The sequence below is a fragment of the Lissotriton vulgaris genome, chromosome 3_1, assembly GCF_964263255.1.
Source record: "Lissotriton vulgaris chromosome 3_1, aLisVul1.2, whole genome shotgun sequence".
Taxonomy (NCBI): Eukaryota; Metazoa; Chordata; class Amphibia; order Caudata; family Salamandridae; genus Lissotriton; species Lissotriton vulgaris.
Window position 1 is genome coordinate 1,523,567,801 of NC_141689.1, and position 16,357 is coordinate 1,523,584,157.

At 42.8% G+C, this 16,357-nt stretch overlaps 1 protein-coding gene across 1 annotated transcript in view; it reads left to right on the forward strand.

The window, feature by feature from the left end:
- LOC147728113 (uncharacterized) overlaps nt 1–16,084 on the forward strand; it is a 490,706-nt gene extending 474,622 nt beyond the window's left edge. Inside the window, exon 3 of the mRNA XM_086963733.1 lies at nt 15,999–16,084. Coding sequence (XP_086819859.1) covers nt 15,999–16,084 — 86 coding nt within the window. The remainder of the gene's footprint in view (nt 1–15,998) is intronic.
- The last annotated feature ends 273 nt before the right edge of the window (nt 16,085–16,357 follow it).

Genomic DNA, 16,357 nt, shown 5'->3' on the forward strand with positions numbered 1-16,357 from the left:
AAATATGCGCTTCCATCCACTGCTCCCCGGATTTGCGCACTTTCTAAGAGTTGGTGTTACTTATCCATTAAAAGAACATTTCAAACCTCAGATTCTTGTACAGTTCAGGCCTGATACCATTTGCAATATACCGCATAAGTATCACATGAGTTGCTGCTAACCTTGATAGAGTGCTAGTTAATGACATGGACGCAAACTGCAGTCTGACTGCTGCTCAGACTCAAGCACAGTAAATATGACCAGATCATGTTGGAATCCAGTGTCAGATTTGAAAACAGACATCTACTGTTTGTTAGCTTTAAAAATGGCTGCAACATAAGGCAGATGTACCTGCATTAAGCAAGAATTGAAGAATTTCTAACGTGACTCTTTGGAGGACATTTCTTGGCTTTGGCAAAGATGAACCAGATTCTACATTTCTTGCTCAAGAGCTGCCAATTTCCTCCAGTTTTTGGGGCTACTGTTTCCAAAGTGTTGATGCAGGTGAACAAGAACACAATTTGCACACAAACTCTCTCTATCATGACTTGGCTTCAAGAGGGTCTTTGTGTTAGCTATACATGTGTAAATGCTGGGTTTGATCATCATCTTTTTGGTGGTGGTGGTGGGGAGTATGACAGCAGTGCAAATGAACAAAGATGAACTGTTGATTGTTTTGATAAAGTGTGAGTTGCACAAATAACCATCATTGTCAGAATGAAGTGCTGATCTTTTTCTAACTATGTTCTAAATAGTAAAAGTTATTTTCCTAATTCCAAGAAGATTATCAAAAATTGCATAATTCATCAGTACATCGCTAATAAGAATAGATTTCCGTTGTTCTCACAATATCAAAAGATGGAGCAAAATAATCTGTTTTTCTCAGTGGTCTTTCTAGGGGAACTAAGGGGTAGCATGGCAAGCAGTGTATTTCTAGGGGATGATGTGTGGCCTGGAGTCAGGCCCACGGAGTGTGTTCTCTGTCTAAGGAAGCAATGGATGTTTAAAGGAATGAGCAAATGTTGAAGGACGCTTGGACACACCAAGGGTTGTGTCTCCAGAACAGCTTCTCTGTACACCCACAGGCTGCTGCTAATGTATGACTGGTTTACAGATTAGCACTGGGCATTCTTGGGGATCACCTCATCCGCCTGGATTGTTCGTAGATGCACACTCTTCATTCATGTGTATCTCACGCTCTTCATTACAGCTCAGGATTGTGCAATGATGTTTGATATCTCCAACTTTTTAACCCCTTTGCTGTGGCGGTTATTCCGCCGCAGCGCTAAGGGGGAGGTGGGGCCACGCGGCGCTCCCGTGCTCGTGATGGAACTGCTCCGTCATGAGCCTCGGGTGAGCTGTTCTTGTGACGGAACGGTCCCGTCATGGCCCCGCCCACTCTTTAGAATGCCCAGCGCAGGCGCGGAATTCGCACCGCGCAGGCGCAGCGAGCGGGCCATGATGGAACCGTCACCAGCACAGCCCACTGAGGCTCGTGACGGAACGGTTCCGTCACGAGCATGGGAGGGGTTAAAGAAATTGGAGTCACAAAGCTGTTGTGCCCAGGGATGCTTTCAAATTAGCATTGCCATGGGATGGATGTTGTTTGGGATCATTATGACAAAAGTAAGGGTGTGCGAATTTTGCATAATTTGCTTTTGCATAGTGGCACATAATTTCTGGAAAATTAGGTTAAATTATGCAGACTTTCACAAAACGCAAATCTGTATGAATTAGGTCCGGAGCACAACCAAAGAGTATCAATGATCAATAAAGTATATGAATGTAAAGATAGAAAGTCATTCACTAGACCATGCGATCCTGTTCTATTTCCGAACCATGGAGTAAACCTTTTACTTATATGGTGTGCATATAGGTTCATTCACAATATGTACATCCCATTCTTCAGAGGTTCTTTCTCCACCTACATTTTAATGGTAAGACATTTACGGCCTGATTTAGAGTTTGACAGATGGATTTCTCCATCACAAACGACGGCTTTCCCCTCTGCAGTATTACAAGTGCCATTGGCTATAATGCACTTGTAATATGGCGGTCAGGATATCTTTCACATTTGTGACAGAGTAGCCCATCCACCAAATTTGAATCGGGTCCTCATACTCCCCTCCCCCCCCCATTCCCCCTCTTCCCCCTCCAGGTTAACTTCCATATTTCCCCAGGTAGGATTAAAGTAATGCTTAACTAGACACCACAGATTTTAACCACCTTTCTCCATTAGCTAAAGTGGTTAGGCAGAGCAGAAATAAACTTTATATATTAACAAGTATGTTTTTTAAGGTTTATTTGACATTAAACTGTGGTATTTGAATTTAGAAGGCTCTGCCTTCATTTTATTTTTTAATTATTACCTGAGGCGAGGCAGTTACTTTTTGTTCTTGATTTTCAGGTTTTACACAAGGTGGTTTGCATGAGTGCCTGTTCTTACACCAGTTACTAAGCATGAGAAGGCCGTGCATTTTCATGACAAGTATATATTGTCTATTGAGCAACGTAAAAGGAAGAAGCCACAATAAATTATGTGGTTTATTGCAATGTACCAACAGCACTTCTATTTATTTTGGTGCAAAAATATTTGCATTCCTTTTTTTGGGGTTCTGGGATTTAGAATTGTTTTTGTTTCTCTCTCCAACTTTTTTATGATGAAAAATGTTTCTCACATCTGCCTGTGGCTTTTTTTTAGGGGGGTTTCGTTGCTTTTGGCCTTCTGGAACACCTAAGAAACCCTCACTTCTGGGGTGATACCAGAACCATACATACCACATAACATGAAAAATACTTCTATGCAAATTATATGACAGAATATGGTACTTTTTGCTGACAAAAAGAAACACCAATGGCAATGGTTTGTTGTTTTCAGCTTTCTGCACTGAGGGACAAATCCTAAAACATTTTTGACTGACGCTGTTACATGTCCTTAGTGGTAAAGGCATTGGTGTAACACTCCATGTTATGAAACAGATTTCTAGAAGTAATAATGTGTGACAAGGATTTCTGTGCATACCTTTTGTATTACATTTTGTTGTAGTGGTGTTGTGTTATGTTGTTTTTAAAAACATTTTTGACGTTTTGTGCTGTATTATTGCATTACTTTGTTGTTAAGTTGTAATGTGGTTGGCATGTTTTTTTCTGTTTTGTGCCTGTTATGTTTTTTTTTGTGACGTTGACTTTTGTTATTGTGTTGTGTCCTGTTGATTGCTTTGGAAATGCCAACACATGCTGCTACATTTCCAGCCAAAAGCAGCACTTTCCCATTTCAGTCACTAATATCCATATGCCACTGCATAATGTGGTGAAATAAAAGCTGCTCCAACTCTTCAACAATTTAAGGCACCAGTCAGCCCAAAACTGCAGGAAAAACCTGTCTTCGGTTAGCGCTTCTGCTCTTCACTTTGTGATACACCCCCAGTGTTTTATTTCAGCTGGTTCAGTTATGTCTTGTATTTCCTTTTTTTTTTTTTTTTACTGTTTTTTAAAAAAAAATTTTATTTCAGGAATTTTTATTGAAAATTAAGAGCATATTTACATGGTACTGGGTGAAACACATGGGGAAAAGAAAGAGAAGAAAAAGGCGTTGCTCTTTTAGACTACGCCTTTAGCTTGAACGTATTTAATATCTCTCCTTGTGAAAACTCCTGGTCCGTTTTTATTTCTTCTCAGTTATCACCCAGAAGTTGTTCAGCACAGCAGCAGGTTTTCAGTACCAATTCATGTCTCGGCAATGACCCAAGTTCAGTAGCAGGCCCCCCTCACAGGCGCTGACTCTTCCCTCCCTCTAGTGGCTCTTTGTGGTCTAGCTGGAATGTAACATTAATGTTTCATTAACACAAGAAACTCGATTTCGGGACTGTGGTCAAGATTTGATTTGTTTCACCAGGGTGCTAAGTATTGCTCCGGATTCCATCGACATAAGTCACTCGCAGTAAAAGGACAGGCTCTCTTTTTGCACACTACCATTTCCTTCCGTGTTTGAGAATTTGTATTTATTCAAAATTAAGTGCTCAGCGCAAAATAAACTTTTTCTTTATAAAATTGGATCTGCTCTGTCTGATCTTAGACAATTCACTTTCGATACCGTTCGTCAGTTGTCACCAGTACATTAAGAAGATTATTCAGATGGTGAAATATTGTGCTGTCAATGTAACTCAAGTATTTGTAGACAGTAAATATTCCTTGAGGCAAGTGCTTTATTTGCAAAGGAATAATTGTTGGGGCTTAAAGTGCATCTTAGAAGCTTGCCTTCACTGCTGCCAAGTGCCGGGACTGCCAAATGCGTTATTCGTATACATCCACCACCATACACTCCCTGTCTCTTTATTTCACTCTTGCTGGTACTCTTTCATCCCCTTTTTCTCTCTGTTATTGTCATTTCATCCTTCTGATTTTCTCTTTTCAGATGTTTCCTACTCCGTATGCCATAATCAAGTGGCCCTCAGCATATGGCTTCTTATTTGTGTTGCTTTTAGCCTTATTTTCCATCTTTATCAACACTTTAGTTACTTACACCCACAACTATACTATTCCACTTAGCCACTCTACTCTATCCTACTCCACTCTATGGCACTCCACACTATGCCACTCCACTCTGTTGTATGCCATTCTAGTCCATTCTATGCCACTGCACTCTAGGCAAATCTATGTCACTCCACTCTACGTCACTCCACTTTCAGGCAATCTATGCCACTCCAATCTGCATCACTGCACTCTACGTCACTCCTCTCTATTCCTCTCCACTTTACGCCATTCTTCACCACTCCACTCTACTCTGCGCAACTCTACTCTATGCAACTCTACACCACTCCACTCTACGCCACTCCACTCTGCGCCACTCCACTCCACCCCACTACACACCACTACACTCTACTCTATGCCACTCCACTCCACTCCACTCTACACCACTCCACTCTGTGCCACTCCACTCAACTCTCTCTACGTCACTCTACTCTCCGTCACTCCACTCTATTCTACACCACTTTACTCTGCTCTATGCCACTCCACTGTATGACAATCTATGCCACTCCACTCATGTCACTCCACACCACTCCATCCTATGTCACACCACTCCACTCTACTCTGCGCCACTTTACTCTATGCAACTCTACACCACTCCACTCTACGCCACTCCACTCTGCGCCACTCCACCCCACCCCACTCCACACCACTACTCTCTATTCTATACCACTCTGCCATAAGTCATTTCACTCTACTCTATGCCACTCCACTCCACTCTACACCACTCCACTCTGTGCCACTCCACTCAAATCTCTCTACGTCACTCTACTCTCTGTCACTCCACTCTATTCTACACCACTTTACTCTCCTCTATGCCACTCCACTGCATGACAATCTATGCCACTCCACTCATGTCACTCCACACCACTCCATCCTATGCCACACCACTCCACTCTACTCTGCGTCACTCTACTCTACGCCACTACAATCTTTGCCACTCCACTCTACACCACTCCACTTTACTTTATCTCACTCTACCATAAACCACTTCTCTCTACTTTAAGCCACTCCACTCTACCCTACTTTACACCACTCCATTCCATTCTACATCACTACATGTGACTCCACTCCACACCAATCTATGCCCCTCGACGCCACTCCATGCCACTAACATTTAGTTATGCTGAATGCTAAACAGCATCCACACTACAATTCAACATGGAAAAAATACATTGGCAAATCCAAAAGCTCTCAAATATGCAAGACCTATTGGCTTTTCCAATGCTTGCCTGCCTTTCTCTTTCTCTTTCTGGGAGTAAGTCTGATGATAACAAATACACCCCGTTCCACAAAAATTAGTGTCAATGTGCTCCAACTGGAACCACTGGCTCATATTAAGCACGGCCTGAGACTGTAGCTTTTTCATATTGTAATTAAACATTTGATCTGAGCGGACTCGAAAATTTGAAGTGGCAAGCACTTGGCTACGGAAAGATCTACTATTTATTTGCGTGGAAGGATTTGCTTTACTATCACTGATGCAATTCAGAGCAGTAGGCCCTCTGACCCTTGGTCCTTGATATACGTGGGAGCAGGCCAGCCAAAGTGAAACTTTATGGGCCCTAATCAAATTATGGAGGGGACATTTTTGTGTCGCAATATTTCATCAACGTGCATTACGCTGTATCACTGGTGATGTGATTTCACAGAATGTCACACGCATTCTGTTATTTAGCTTCTTCTCAGCTTCTTCAATTAGTTGTGGTCCTGTGAGGTTTACACTGCCAGACATCAGCCACATCACCAGGAAGAGAAGCCACTTTAGGATCCTACCACCTAATATAGCGTAGATTATGGTCAGATGTGGGATAGGTGCACATTTCACGCTTTGCCCCAGCACCTAATATTCACTTATTAGGAATACCTTCTGGTGCACTTCCTGTTTGGTCCACTTTCTGATAGGATGTGCACAACCCACCCTCATTATGTAGGTGAGCTTCCACAGACTAGTGTCACATTTTCATCTTGTGTGGACAGTTAGGAGCACATGCAAGAATGAAGTAATTGATGACTATACCTCATACCTCCAAACACCAGGGTTACCTAATCATACACCTCTCCGCATGCTAATTTTAGAGTACTTTAAGATTAAAAGTGGCACGCTTTTGCCTGTCATAATCATGCTGCACCAGTGTGCGGGAAATGATGATGTATTAGAGCATTGGAATGTTGAGCGCTCCCTTGGAGACATCGGAGTAGAAGCCCGGAGAGCAAATCATTTCACAGCTGTTGCTGTGAACAAAGGGCCCTCGAAGCCCAAGGGGATTTAACCCCTTAAGTGCTGCCGTCGACCAACGGTCGTCGCGAGCACTACCTTGCCAGTTCTGCGCACGACCGTTGGCTGACGGGCCAGCATTCGTTCTTCGCACGTTCAGCACTGGGCGCTGAACGTTCGACGCTCCTATGAGGTTAAACCCCCTCGGGCTCCGGGAGTCCTTTGTTTTTACTAATCAGAACATTCTGCCCTTTAGGGGCTCAATGTTCTAATAGCCTTAGAGCCCTCAGTAGGAGGCTCTACGGGCCATTAAAGGTCAGCTCCCTTGTTAATGGCCTGAGCCAAACTGGAGCAGGCCTTTAATGGCCGGTAGAGCCTGCTACGTTGGGCTCTAAGGTCATATTAATTGACTTTAGTGTTAGCCTCTCCACCAAATGTAAATGTTGGTATGGAAGGTGCACTTTCTTGTTTTTTTTCTTGCAGTGCACTGTCTGAATTGCTGTTTCCTTTCATGTGTTTTTGCTAGTACTTCATTCGTGATGTTTGAAGGAGTTGACCAAATTCTACTGCTCACCTTAGGATAATTCGACACTGCAGCTGGGTGTAGGGACAGGACCTCACATCCATAAACGCGCGCCTCTCCTCCTCATTAGAAGCCAAACCTGTCACCTACGGTAGCTCTCACATACTTCTTTCCATTAAACCGGAACAGAATGGTCTTTGGGAATTCTGGTATTATCCCACTTTGGCTGCCTTTGAGGTCTACACACATGTGGCTGCGCTTTTAAAGATCTCTTCCATTTGGCGTCTGTGGGAAATCACAACCCTTTCAAGACAGGTTCCCTGTCATTTTCGGAAATGTACTATAAGGCAGCAGTGATGTTGGCAGCTGCACTGCACAGGAACAGCAAACCCTCACTCCTCTCTGTCTTCTGTATGACGTGATGTCATTAATCATTTCTTAAACAGCAACTCCCGGGAGATCTGTGCACGTGTTTTATACCAGGACGTGTGAGTGGCATTTAAAGCACAGACAAATATTGCATCTAATGGTGGGGTGGAAAAGGGGCCACGAAGAGGGGGGTTGTGGGATTTTCACACTGAACAAGGGGCTCTGGTGGCTATATATATATATATATATATATATATATATATATATATATATATATATATATATATATATATATATATATATATATATATATATATATATTATTACTTACTGGCAGTCGCCAGTAGGTAGTTATAGGTAGAATGTATTCTCCATAGGAAAAGCGTTTTTTGATTTGCCGATATCTTTGGTGCCGTTTGACCAATCTTCGCAAAATTTTCAAAACTAATGGGGCGCTCCGGTCAGCTCCTGTCTTGAAACTTTCAGGTGATTTGTCAAGTGGGCACCGAGAAAAAAGGGCGGTCTCCATGTTAATTTCCATATTTGAATTTTGAAACAGGCTACAGCCCAAACGGCTGAACGGAAATAGCCCCTGAAGTTTGTCCTTGGGGGTCAACTCCCCCTCTTGTAACCACCAGTAAGTCCCACACGGTTGGATTGCTAAGACGTCTTCAGAGGACATGCCCTCCTTTCGCCACCACTCTGCAAACGCGCCTCCTGGCAGACTACGGGATGGGGGATGAGGTCCAATTTACTCCTGAGGGACTTTTGGTGCCAATAAGCCCTTCTACCTCCTCTAAGTCCTATGCAGCGGAATTCCTGAGCGCTGGTCGGAAGCCCAGCACCCTTTCTCCACCACTCTGCAAACGTGACTTATACTTAAAGGAGCATCTTTCTGCACCTCTGACTTAGAGGTAGTTTTAATCCCCCTGCCCTATTATGCACTAGGGCCTTACAGAGGAGGTCATGCCAATCACAGGGGTATTCCAACACATCGTGTTCCCTTAGTGTGTGTAGGTGTTTTCACTGTATTCTAAGTGTCTTTTTTTGCACTGCACTGGCTCGAGGCCTGGTTAGTCAGAGTCAGTTATCACCAGTACCCGTCAGCAAAAAGTTGGGAGCAAAGGATGACTTTGCAACAAGGCCTCTTTCTGCTCCTCTGTTGGTTCTTTGTACACATTTCTGCACCTTTCTTCATCTTTCTGGACTTCTGTTGCCTCTTTCTGCATTTCTCTTGCTTCTTTCTGTGCATTTCTTACTGTTTCTGCACATGTCCTACCTCTGTAGGCATAGTTAGAAATTAGCATTTAAAAAACCTTTGAAATTCACTGAAAAAAAACGGAGGGTTCAGGGACGTTATAGATAGAAATTAGCATTTGAAAAACCTTTGAAATTCACTGAAAAAACATAGGTTTCAGGGACGTTATCTTTATAAATTAGCAATTAAAAAACCTTTTAAATTCACTGAAAAAAACATAGTTTTCAAAGACGTTATAGTTAAAAATTAGCATTTAAAAAACCATACAAATTCACAGAAAAAAACATAGGTTTCAGCGACGTTATAGTTAGTTGGTCATTTCACTCGTACAAAACCAGAGAAATGTGTCCGTTATACTTAGTTGAGCTAACTATAACTCACGCCCCCGCAATGCACGGCATTTGACGTCTCATATTACATCAATCATGACATGGTAAGTGACATCACTGATGACATCACGGATGACATCTCAAATATTAGGAAGGGACGACCCTTCCTAATAGCGAGAGTCGCAAACGCTATTTTGCAAGCCAGTGACTCGCAAAACAGAGTTTGTACATGCCAGGACCCTTTTTTTGCGGTTGCAAACGGGCTGATCTCACATTTGTGACCACAAAAAACATTTGTACATCTGGCCCAAGCTTCCTAAAGTGCAAGTGCAAAAATTAAGCATAAACATTGGAAACAGGAATCAATTGCACATCCTGTCGCTTAACTACAGGTTCCTACATCTTAAGCGCCAGGCATGTACCTGGTATTTAGACAGCGCAAAGGTTTGCCATTCTGTACTGTCAATTAGGATTCTAGTGGTAGTCTTCCAATGTCTCATGGAAAGGATACGACAAATCGGGATTAGCTAAATTCTCCTATTAGCAGTGTATCTGAGTCAAAATAATAAAGAGTGGTCTTCTGTTTCACAGCTAGCCTGATGGACATTTGGGAGAAATATTGTGACCATTTCATATACTGCAAAAACCAATTACAGATTTTCAGATATAAAGACTTTGCTTGTTTGCAATTTGGTTCAGAAATTTCTCACAGGGCACTTGGTCTTAAAATCCAGAATCTCTCTGTGATCCCTCAAACGGTACTGTGCTTCAACCAGAGTCCATTAATATAAAACCAGCATCTCGACTTGAGTTATTTCAATGTATTTCATTCCAAATGGCCAGGATTAGATCAAAGGTTACTAAAGCCCAGTCTGAATAAACATTGTTTAACATATTTGAACGAAGGTATACTCTCTTTAGTATGGAGTGCAACCACCACAGAAAAGGATTGCCTTAGGGGGACCGGTGAGTTATGACTCCAAACTAGGATCCAATGGGCTAGCGGTCTAAATGTTACAACATGCCTATTTGTTTGAGACCAAGGTCGAAGCAAATGGGAATCAGTGGCTCATACCTAGGTATGCCCAAGGATAAATATTGCAAATCTGTTTTTGCTTCAATGCCTTAAATGTTTCAGTCAGGTTCGGCATTATGTTCTGGTTTCCCTCAACATGACAATAGTAGTAGGAGTGTATTAGGTTATCACTATGGGAATGCACGTTTCGCCGGGACTGTAGTAATGGTTTTGTGAGATACATTGGAAGCTAAACATAATTTGCCATTCTGCTTGAAGTCGGTCTAGTGATCTTAGCTTGTGGAGCTGTTATTCATTTCCATCATTTCAGCGGAAATCTAGAAACCTGGGTTTGGATTCTCTGATGTTCTTGCAGCTCTTTTGTGTTGAAGTCCATGTGGATTTGTTGCAATAGTCAAACGCGGCAATATTGTTGCCCCCATAATTTGCTGCTGATAAGTATACGGAAGAAACCTGAGAACATTCCTAAGCATATTGAGTTGAGAGTTGAGTCCTTGTTATGAACTTTGACCAACTGGGTGAAGGAGAGGTCTGGGCTGAGCTTCCTATCCAGATTCTTTACTGTGCTTAACTGGATTAGGGCTACGTCACTGGAGCCTGGCCACCTGGAAGGAATAGAACTTCTATTGTGTAGCACTTTAAACTTCTGTTTCATTAGTTAATTTTACTTGAGTTAAAACAAAATCTGTTTTTGGCATACAAATATTTTATCCTGTATCTCAGGTATAATCAATATTTGAAGTTATGTACAATGTATGGTGTCTTCGGGGGGGTATCTAGATATGGAGATAACGTTGCAATCTTACCTGCACCAGGGGCACAGGTCTATCTTAAAGAGGAACAGGGGATAATAAGATCCCAAGATAAACTGTTTGTGATCAAATTAATAAAGTATAAGGTAGCCAGTATTCAGACCAGCTCGTAATAGCTGAGGAGGAGGGCCAATTAAATTGCCAATCTTTACACCCTGATCCATTTCTGTATGCATTTATTTAAGATCTCATGGTGTATTGTATCCTAGGCAGTCGCTGCACTTCTGGGAAGTCGAAAACCTAAATAGCGAGTGGAAGAGGTTGTAGGCTTCAACCTATTTCGTCTCATCAGTATCTTAGTGTGTTACACAAGGTTGGGATTGGGTAGTAGATGGAGAGCTGATTATCGTCAGTTTTTGGTTTCCGTAGGAGGGGGATTATGAATGCATGCTTAAAAAATTGAGGAAGGTTCCACTTGGAGAGAGAGATTCAGGAACTGTGCTTCCTAGTGTGACAAATGGTGTCTGTGACAAATGCTACTGACAGGTTACAATTGGCATATATGAGACTTTCAACTTGTGCTCAATCTCTCAGGCTTAGTCTAGGCTCAGTGGGTTGAACAAATCTAAAGAGGCCTGATTTAATGAGTAAAATATAGTGGCAGGGTGTAAGTGGACTTCTAGATATTCAAACAAATGCCATTTAAATGTTTGCAATTTTTGTACTGAAAAAGGCAATGAGATCTGTCCAAGGTAACTAGGTTGTGCATAGTGATTTCATCAAGGAGCCATGAGCTGGGATCTCCCGGTAAATTTAGAACAGATTTCTGGCTCACACTGCTACATGAAATATCTGATTTGGGGTATTTTATAGCTTTCCACAGAGATCTGTTGTATTTCTATGTGTGGTTACTGCAAAATGTTAGTGTTGAGATTGCAGGAAGGTCAATCAGTGGTAGCTCTGCATACTTGGCAGAGTTAAATATCATGAGAATATGGTATCTTGATGCTATCTGTAAAAGGGCCTACAAAATAAACGAATCTTTGAATTGATGCCACTGCCTGACAACGGGTCAGAAAATCAAAGAAAAGTGTCGGCAATCGTGCTTGGGCAGCATGTGGTAGCTATATCCTCAGATTCATGCAATTCAAACAGGATCTTGAATGAATAAATACAAATAAAAGTAGATTGAAGGGATGTTGTGTTTTGAGTCAAAGGTCTGAGTGTCTGATCAGCAGAAAAATATCCTAGAAAGGCCACCGCGAATTTTGTGGCCATTTGGGTAAAGGGACAATATACCTTAATGAGCAAAGACGGACATGGCTAAATATCACTGAGTACATGATACAAAACACTGGAGAAGAACCAGTGGAATTATTTATTAACTTTCAAATATATTTATTTGGTTGGTTTCTCACACACAATTGCTGCAAGAAAATGTATACAATATGATATAAATACATTTTTCCAAATGCTTTGAAATGCTGTTGGGGGGACAATGGGCAGTGATACTTAACAAGGCAATGCATCTTCTGCACAGATGTCCCTGAAATGATCATGGTCAACCTAGTCTATGATATGCCATCTGTGGGGGCTGAAGTGTTGTTAGACGTTCCAGAGATGAAAGAGGTGGATTTTTAAAGGTTCTTAAAGGACCAAATGGAGGGGAAATATTTTAGATCACTTTTTTATAAATAAATATATAAATAAAGCATCTTCATATATGTTGGCACTGCTCATCTCATGCTGGTCAGATCATTGAATCCTTTAATTCCTGAAGCCTCTTCTCATAGAGGGCACATAGTCATGTCTATTACTGAAGCACTTCAAGGGGTTGTATTATGATCCACAAGGTACACTAATGCCTTCTCAAGGCAAATGCATCCCCTTCCCAGTAAAAGTCATCGAGAAAGCCATCAACAGCCAACTCGCCAAATTCATCGAAGAGCACACCAGCCTCGACTCCTCCAAATCCGGCTTCAGAAAAAAACACAGCACGGAAACCGCCCTCCTTGCTGCAACAGACATCATCCGCACCCTACTGGACAAAGGAGAAACTGTAGCCCTCATCCTCCTCGACCTCTCAGCGGCGTTCAACACAGTCTCTCACCGCACCCTAATATGCAGACTCCACGATGCAGGAATTCAAGACAAGGCCCTCGACTGGATCTGCTCCTTCCTCTCCAGCAGAATGCTGCAGTTCAGACTCCCCCCTTTCCTCCCAGACCCTACACCAACCACCTGCAGAGTCTCCCAGGGGTCATCCCTCAGACCCTTAGTCTTCAACATCTACATGGCTCCGCTCGGCCCCATCGTCAGAACCTACATACTCAACATTGTGTCATATGCAGACGACCCCCAACGAATCCTCTCCCTATACAATGAACCCAACACCGCCAGACACAATTTCCGAGAATGCATGGAAGCTGTCACCAAATGGATGAAAAACAGCTGCCTTCCACTAAATCACAAAAAAACTGAAGTATTCATCATGGGCCCACACCCGACTCCTGGAACCACACCTGGTGGCCCCCAACCCTCGGAGGTCTGCCCACCCCAAGGACCATGCACCAAACCTGGGAATCATCCTAGGCTCCTAACTCAAAATGGGCCGCCAGATCAATGCTGTCTCGTCCTCCTGCTTCCACTCCCTCCGCTTCCTATGCAAGACCTTCAAATGGATCCCTCTCGAACACAGAAAGAATGTCACTCACTCCCTGGTCACCAGCAGACTCAATTACGGCAACACACTCTATGCCGGAATGAACAAAAACCTCACACGCAAGCTACAGAACATCCAAAACGCCGCCGCAAGACTAGGCCTCAACCTGCCAAGACATTGCCACATCTCCCAGCACCTGCACACTCTCCACTGGCTCCCCATCGAAGCTAGAGTCACCTTCAAGATGCTCGCCCACGCTCACAAGTCCCTCCACGACACTGGACCAGCATACCTGAACAGCCGACTCAAATTTCACGCACCCCAAAGTCTCCTATGATCAGCCCAGCTCTCCTAGGCCGTAGTCCCCCGCACCAGAAAGACCAGATCAGGCAGCCGCTCCTTATCCTTTCTCACGGCCAGAGCCTGGAACACCCTCCCTCTCCACCTCAGACAGACATCTCTCCCCATCTTCACAAGAAACCTCAAAACCTGGCTCTTCGACAGACCCCCTCCTTGAGGGAATGGAACCTGTGAACCCCCCCCCTCCCCCAAGTGCCTTGAGACCCTCACGAGTGAGTAGTAGCGCTTAACAAACACATGATTGATTGATTGAGGTTAGCTATCTTTTTCCCTATGACATTCTATACCTCCAGCAACTGCTTTGACCTTTGTTCGATCATGATTGTAATGAACAGGGCAGCTCAAGGTGGTGTATAATGGCCGACATTAACTGCGCTCACTCACTGACTACCATTATGTTTTCCTGAATCTTTTGTACATGACGGAAGTGCCATCTTTTCAAGGAGAATGGACTCCTATTCTGTAAATAATCTGTATTGCTTTATGTGGATAAAAGCATTTAAATGAAGCCAAACATGTTACTACTCAAAATCAAGTTCAACAAATTGTTCATAAGGTTAGCTGATAAGACATTCAAAACTGTGTTTCATGTGTTATGGAATGCATTGGCTTAACTACACATTTTCAAATGTACCTGCTTATGTACTTTGCCGAGTGACTCATATTGTGTTTAGTGATTAATTTGGCTATGGCACCACTTCAAGATAGTGACCCTGTTTGATCTTACCTAGGGCTTTAAGTGGGATGAAAAAACTGGGGGGTCTCTCAAAGGGGCGTGCCAACATAAATAAGGGCGTGGCTTAAAAATACTAAGCCAAAAATCTGTGCTTAGCATAGTGCGCCACCTGACTTGTATTTTGCTGTTTATGCCATTGCATCCAGATATATGATGCAACAAGTAAAATCATACCTACAACAAGTCAGGACTATTGGCTTTGTCAATGGTTGTTAGTTGCATAAGATAAATAAGCAGCAACTATGGCTTGTATATAATATTGAAAAAGCTTCCACTTAAAGCCCTGGTGACACCATGACAATGTTGCTGCTCCTGAGTTTCAAACAGAAGGGAAATCCAGAGAGGAAATAACTCTCTTTCAAGGATTACCCTTCCCCGACAATGCTCACCTTGCATGACGTCATGCCGTAACTTTTCCACTAGTGAGAAGTGAGCATTGGGAGCACGCGCACATGATATGCCTGCTGTCACTGCAGTCTGGAAAAAAATGGACCGCCTGTGCCAGGGCACAAACAGAGCCCGAATAAGACCCGTTTCGAGGCCCCCTTTGAAAAACTGCCGGTGCTCAGCACCGGTGAGACCCGGCCCACTTAAAACCCTAATCTTACTACACTAGTTTCTGCTCCATTTGACTCTGCTTAACAGCAGTGTGTGACAGGAAAGTGATCACCAAGGCTTCGTTTAAGAGCTTGGTGTGGTCAGGTTTTGAACAATGGCTCTGGATCACCCACATCATCAAACAAGTGGTGATTTGAGAATGTACTTCCACATCTGGTCACGGATTTGTAAGCACTATATGAAATACAATTACATATGCATTAGTGGGTGCCATCTTTGGAAAAAGCTGTCTCTTTCTGCCAATTACATTAGAGGTCTCTGTATCCACGAGATATATATTCCTCGGCGAATTAAAGCAGCAGCCACAAAAGAAACATACACTGTGATCCATCAAAGCTGTAAGGGCCACTTGGCAGACGAAAGCTAAAATATGTCTCCAAGCACACTTGTCAACAGTGTATGTAAGACTTTTTTCCAATTATTACAGCTTGGTTTCATAGGAAACAGACCGGGCCCACAGCTGCCTATTGTATTGTGACACTGAGGGGAAAGGGCCCTTTTCTATTACGACTGGTGTGCTCGTAATTGGTGGCAACAAGATGGCGCATGTCAAGATAGGTCAAGAAATGTAACTGAACAGCTGAATGCATTACAATTCTAAAGCTAACTGGATATCTGTATGTTTTTTCAGGCCCACCAGGAAAACGAGGAAAAAGGGGTAGAAGAGGTGAAACTGGTAAGCTTTCCCTTCACTTGTTGGAATTTTCTTATATGTGACAGCTTGTTTTCTCGTTTGTTTGCATACCCCCAAAACAATCAATTTACACCAAAGCACGCACACGCCTACAGACATATTTCAGTGCAAATTTCTGTGAATATTCATCCAACGAGCATTTATGTCCACTAGTATTACCAATGTTTGTAACCATATGACTTAGGTTATTTGGTTAAAAGTTGGTCAAAAATCATTTAATCAGAACGTCTTTTAAAAAACCTCTTTTAGTGAAACTCGATTCAGCATTCTGCTTTTTTTAATCACTTCATAGACAA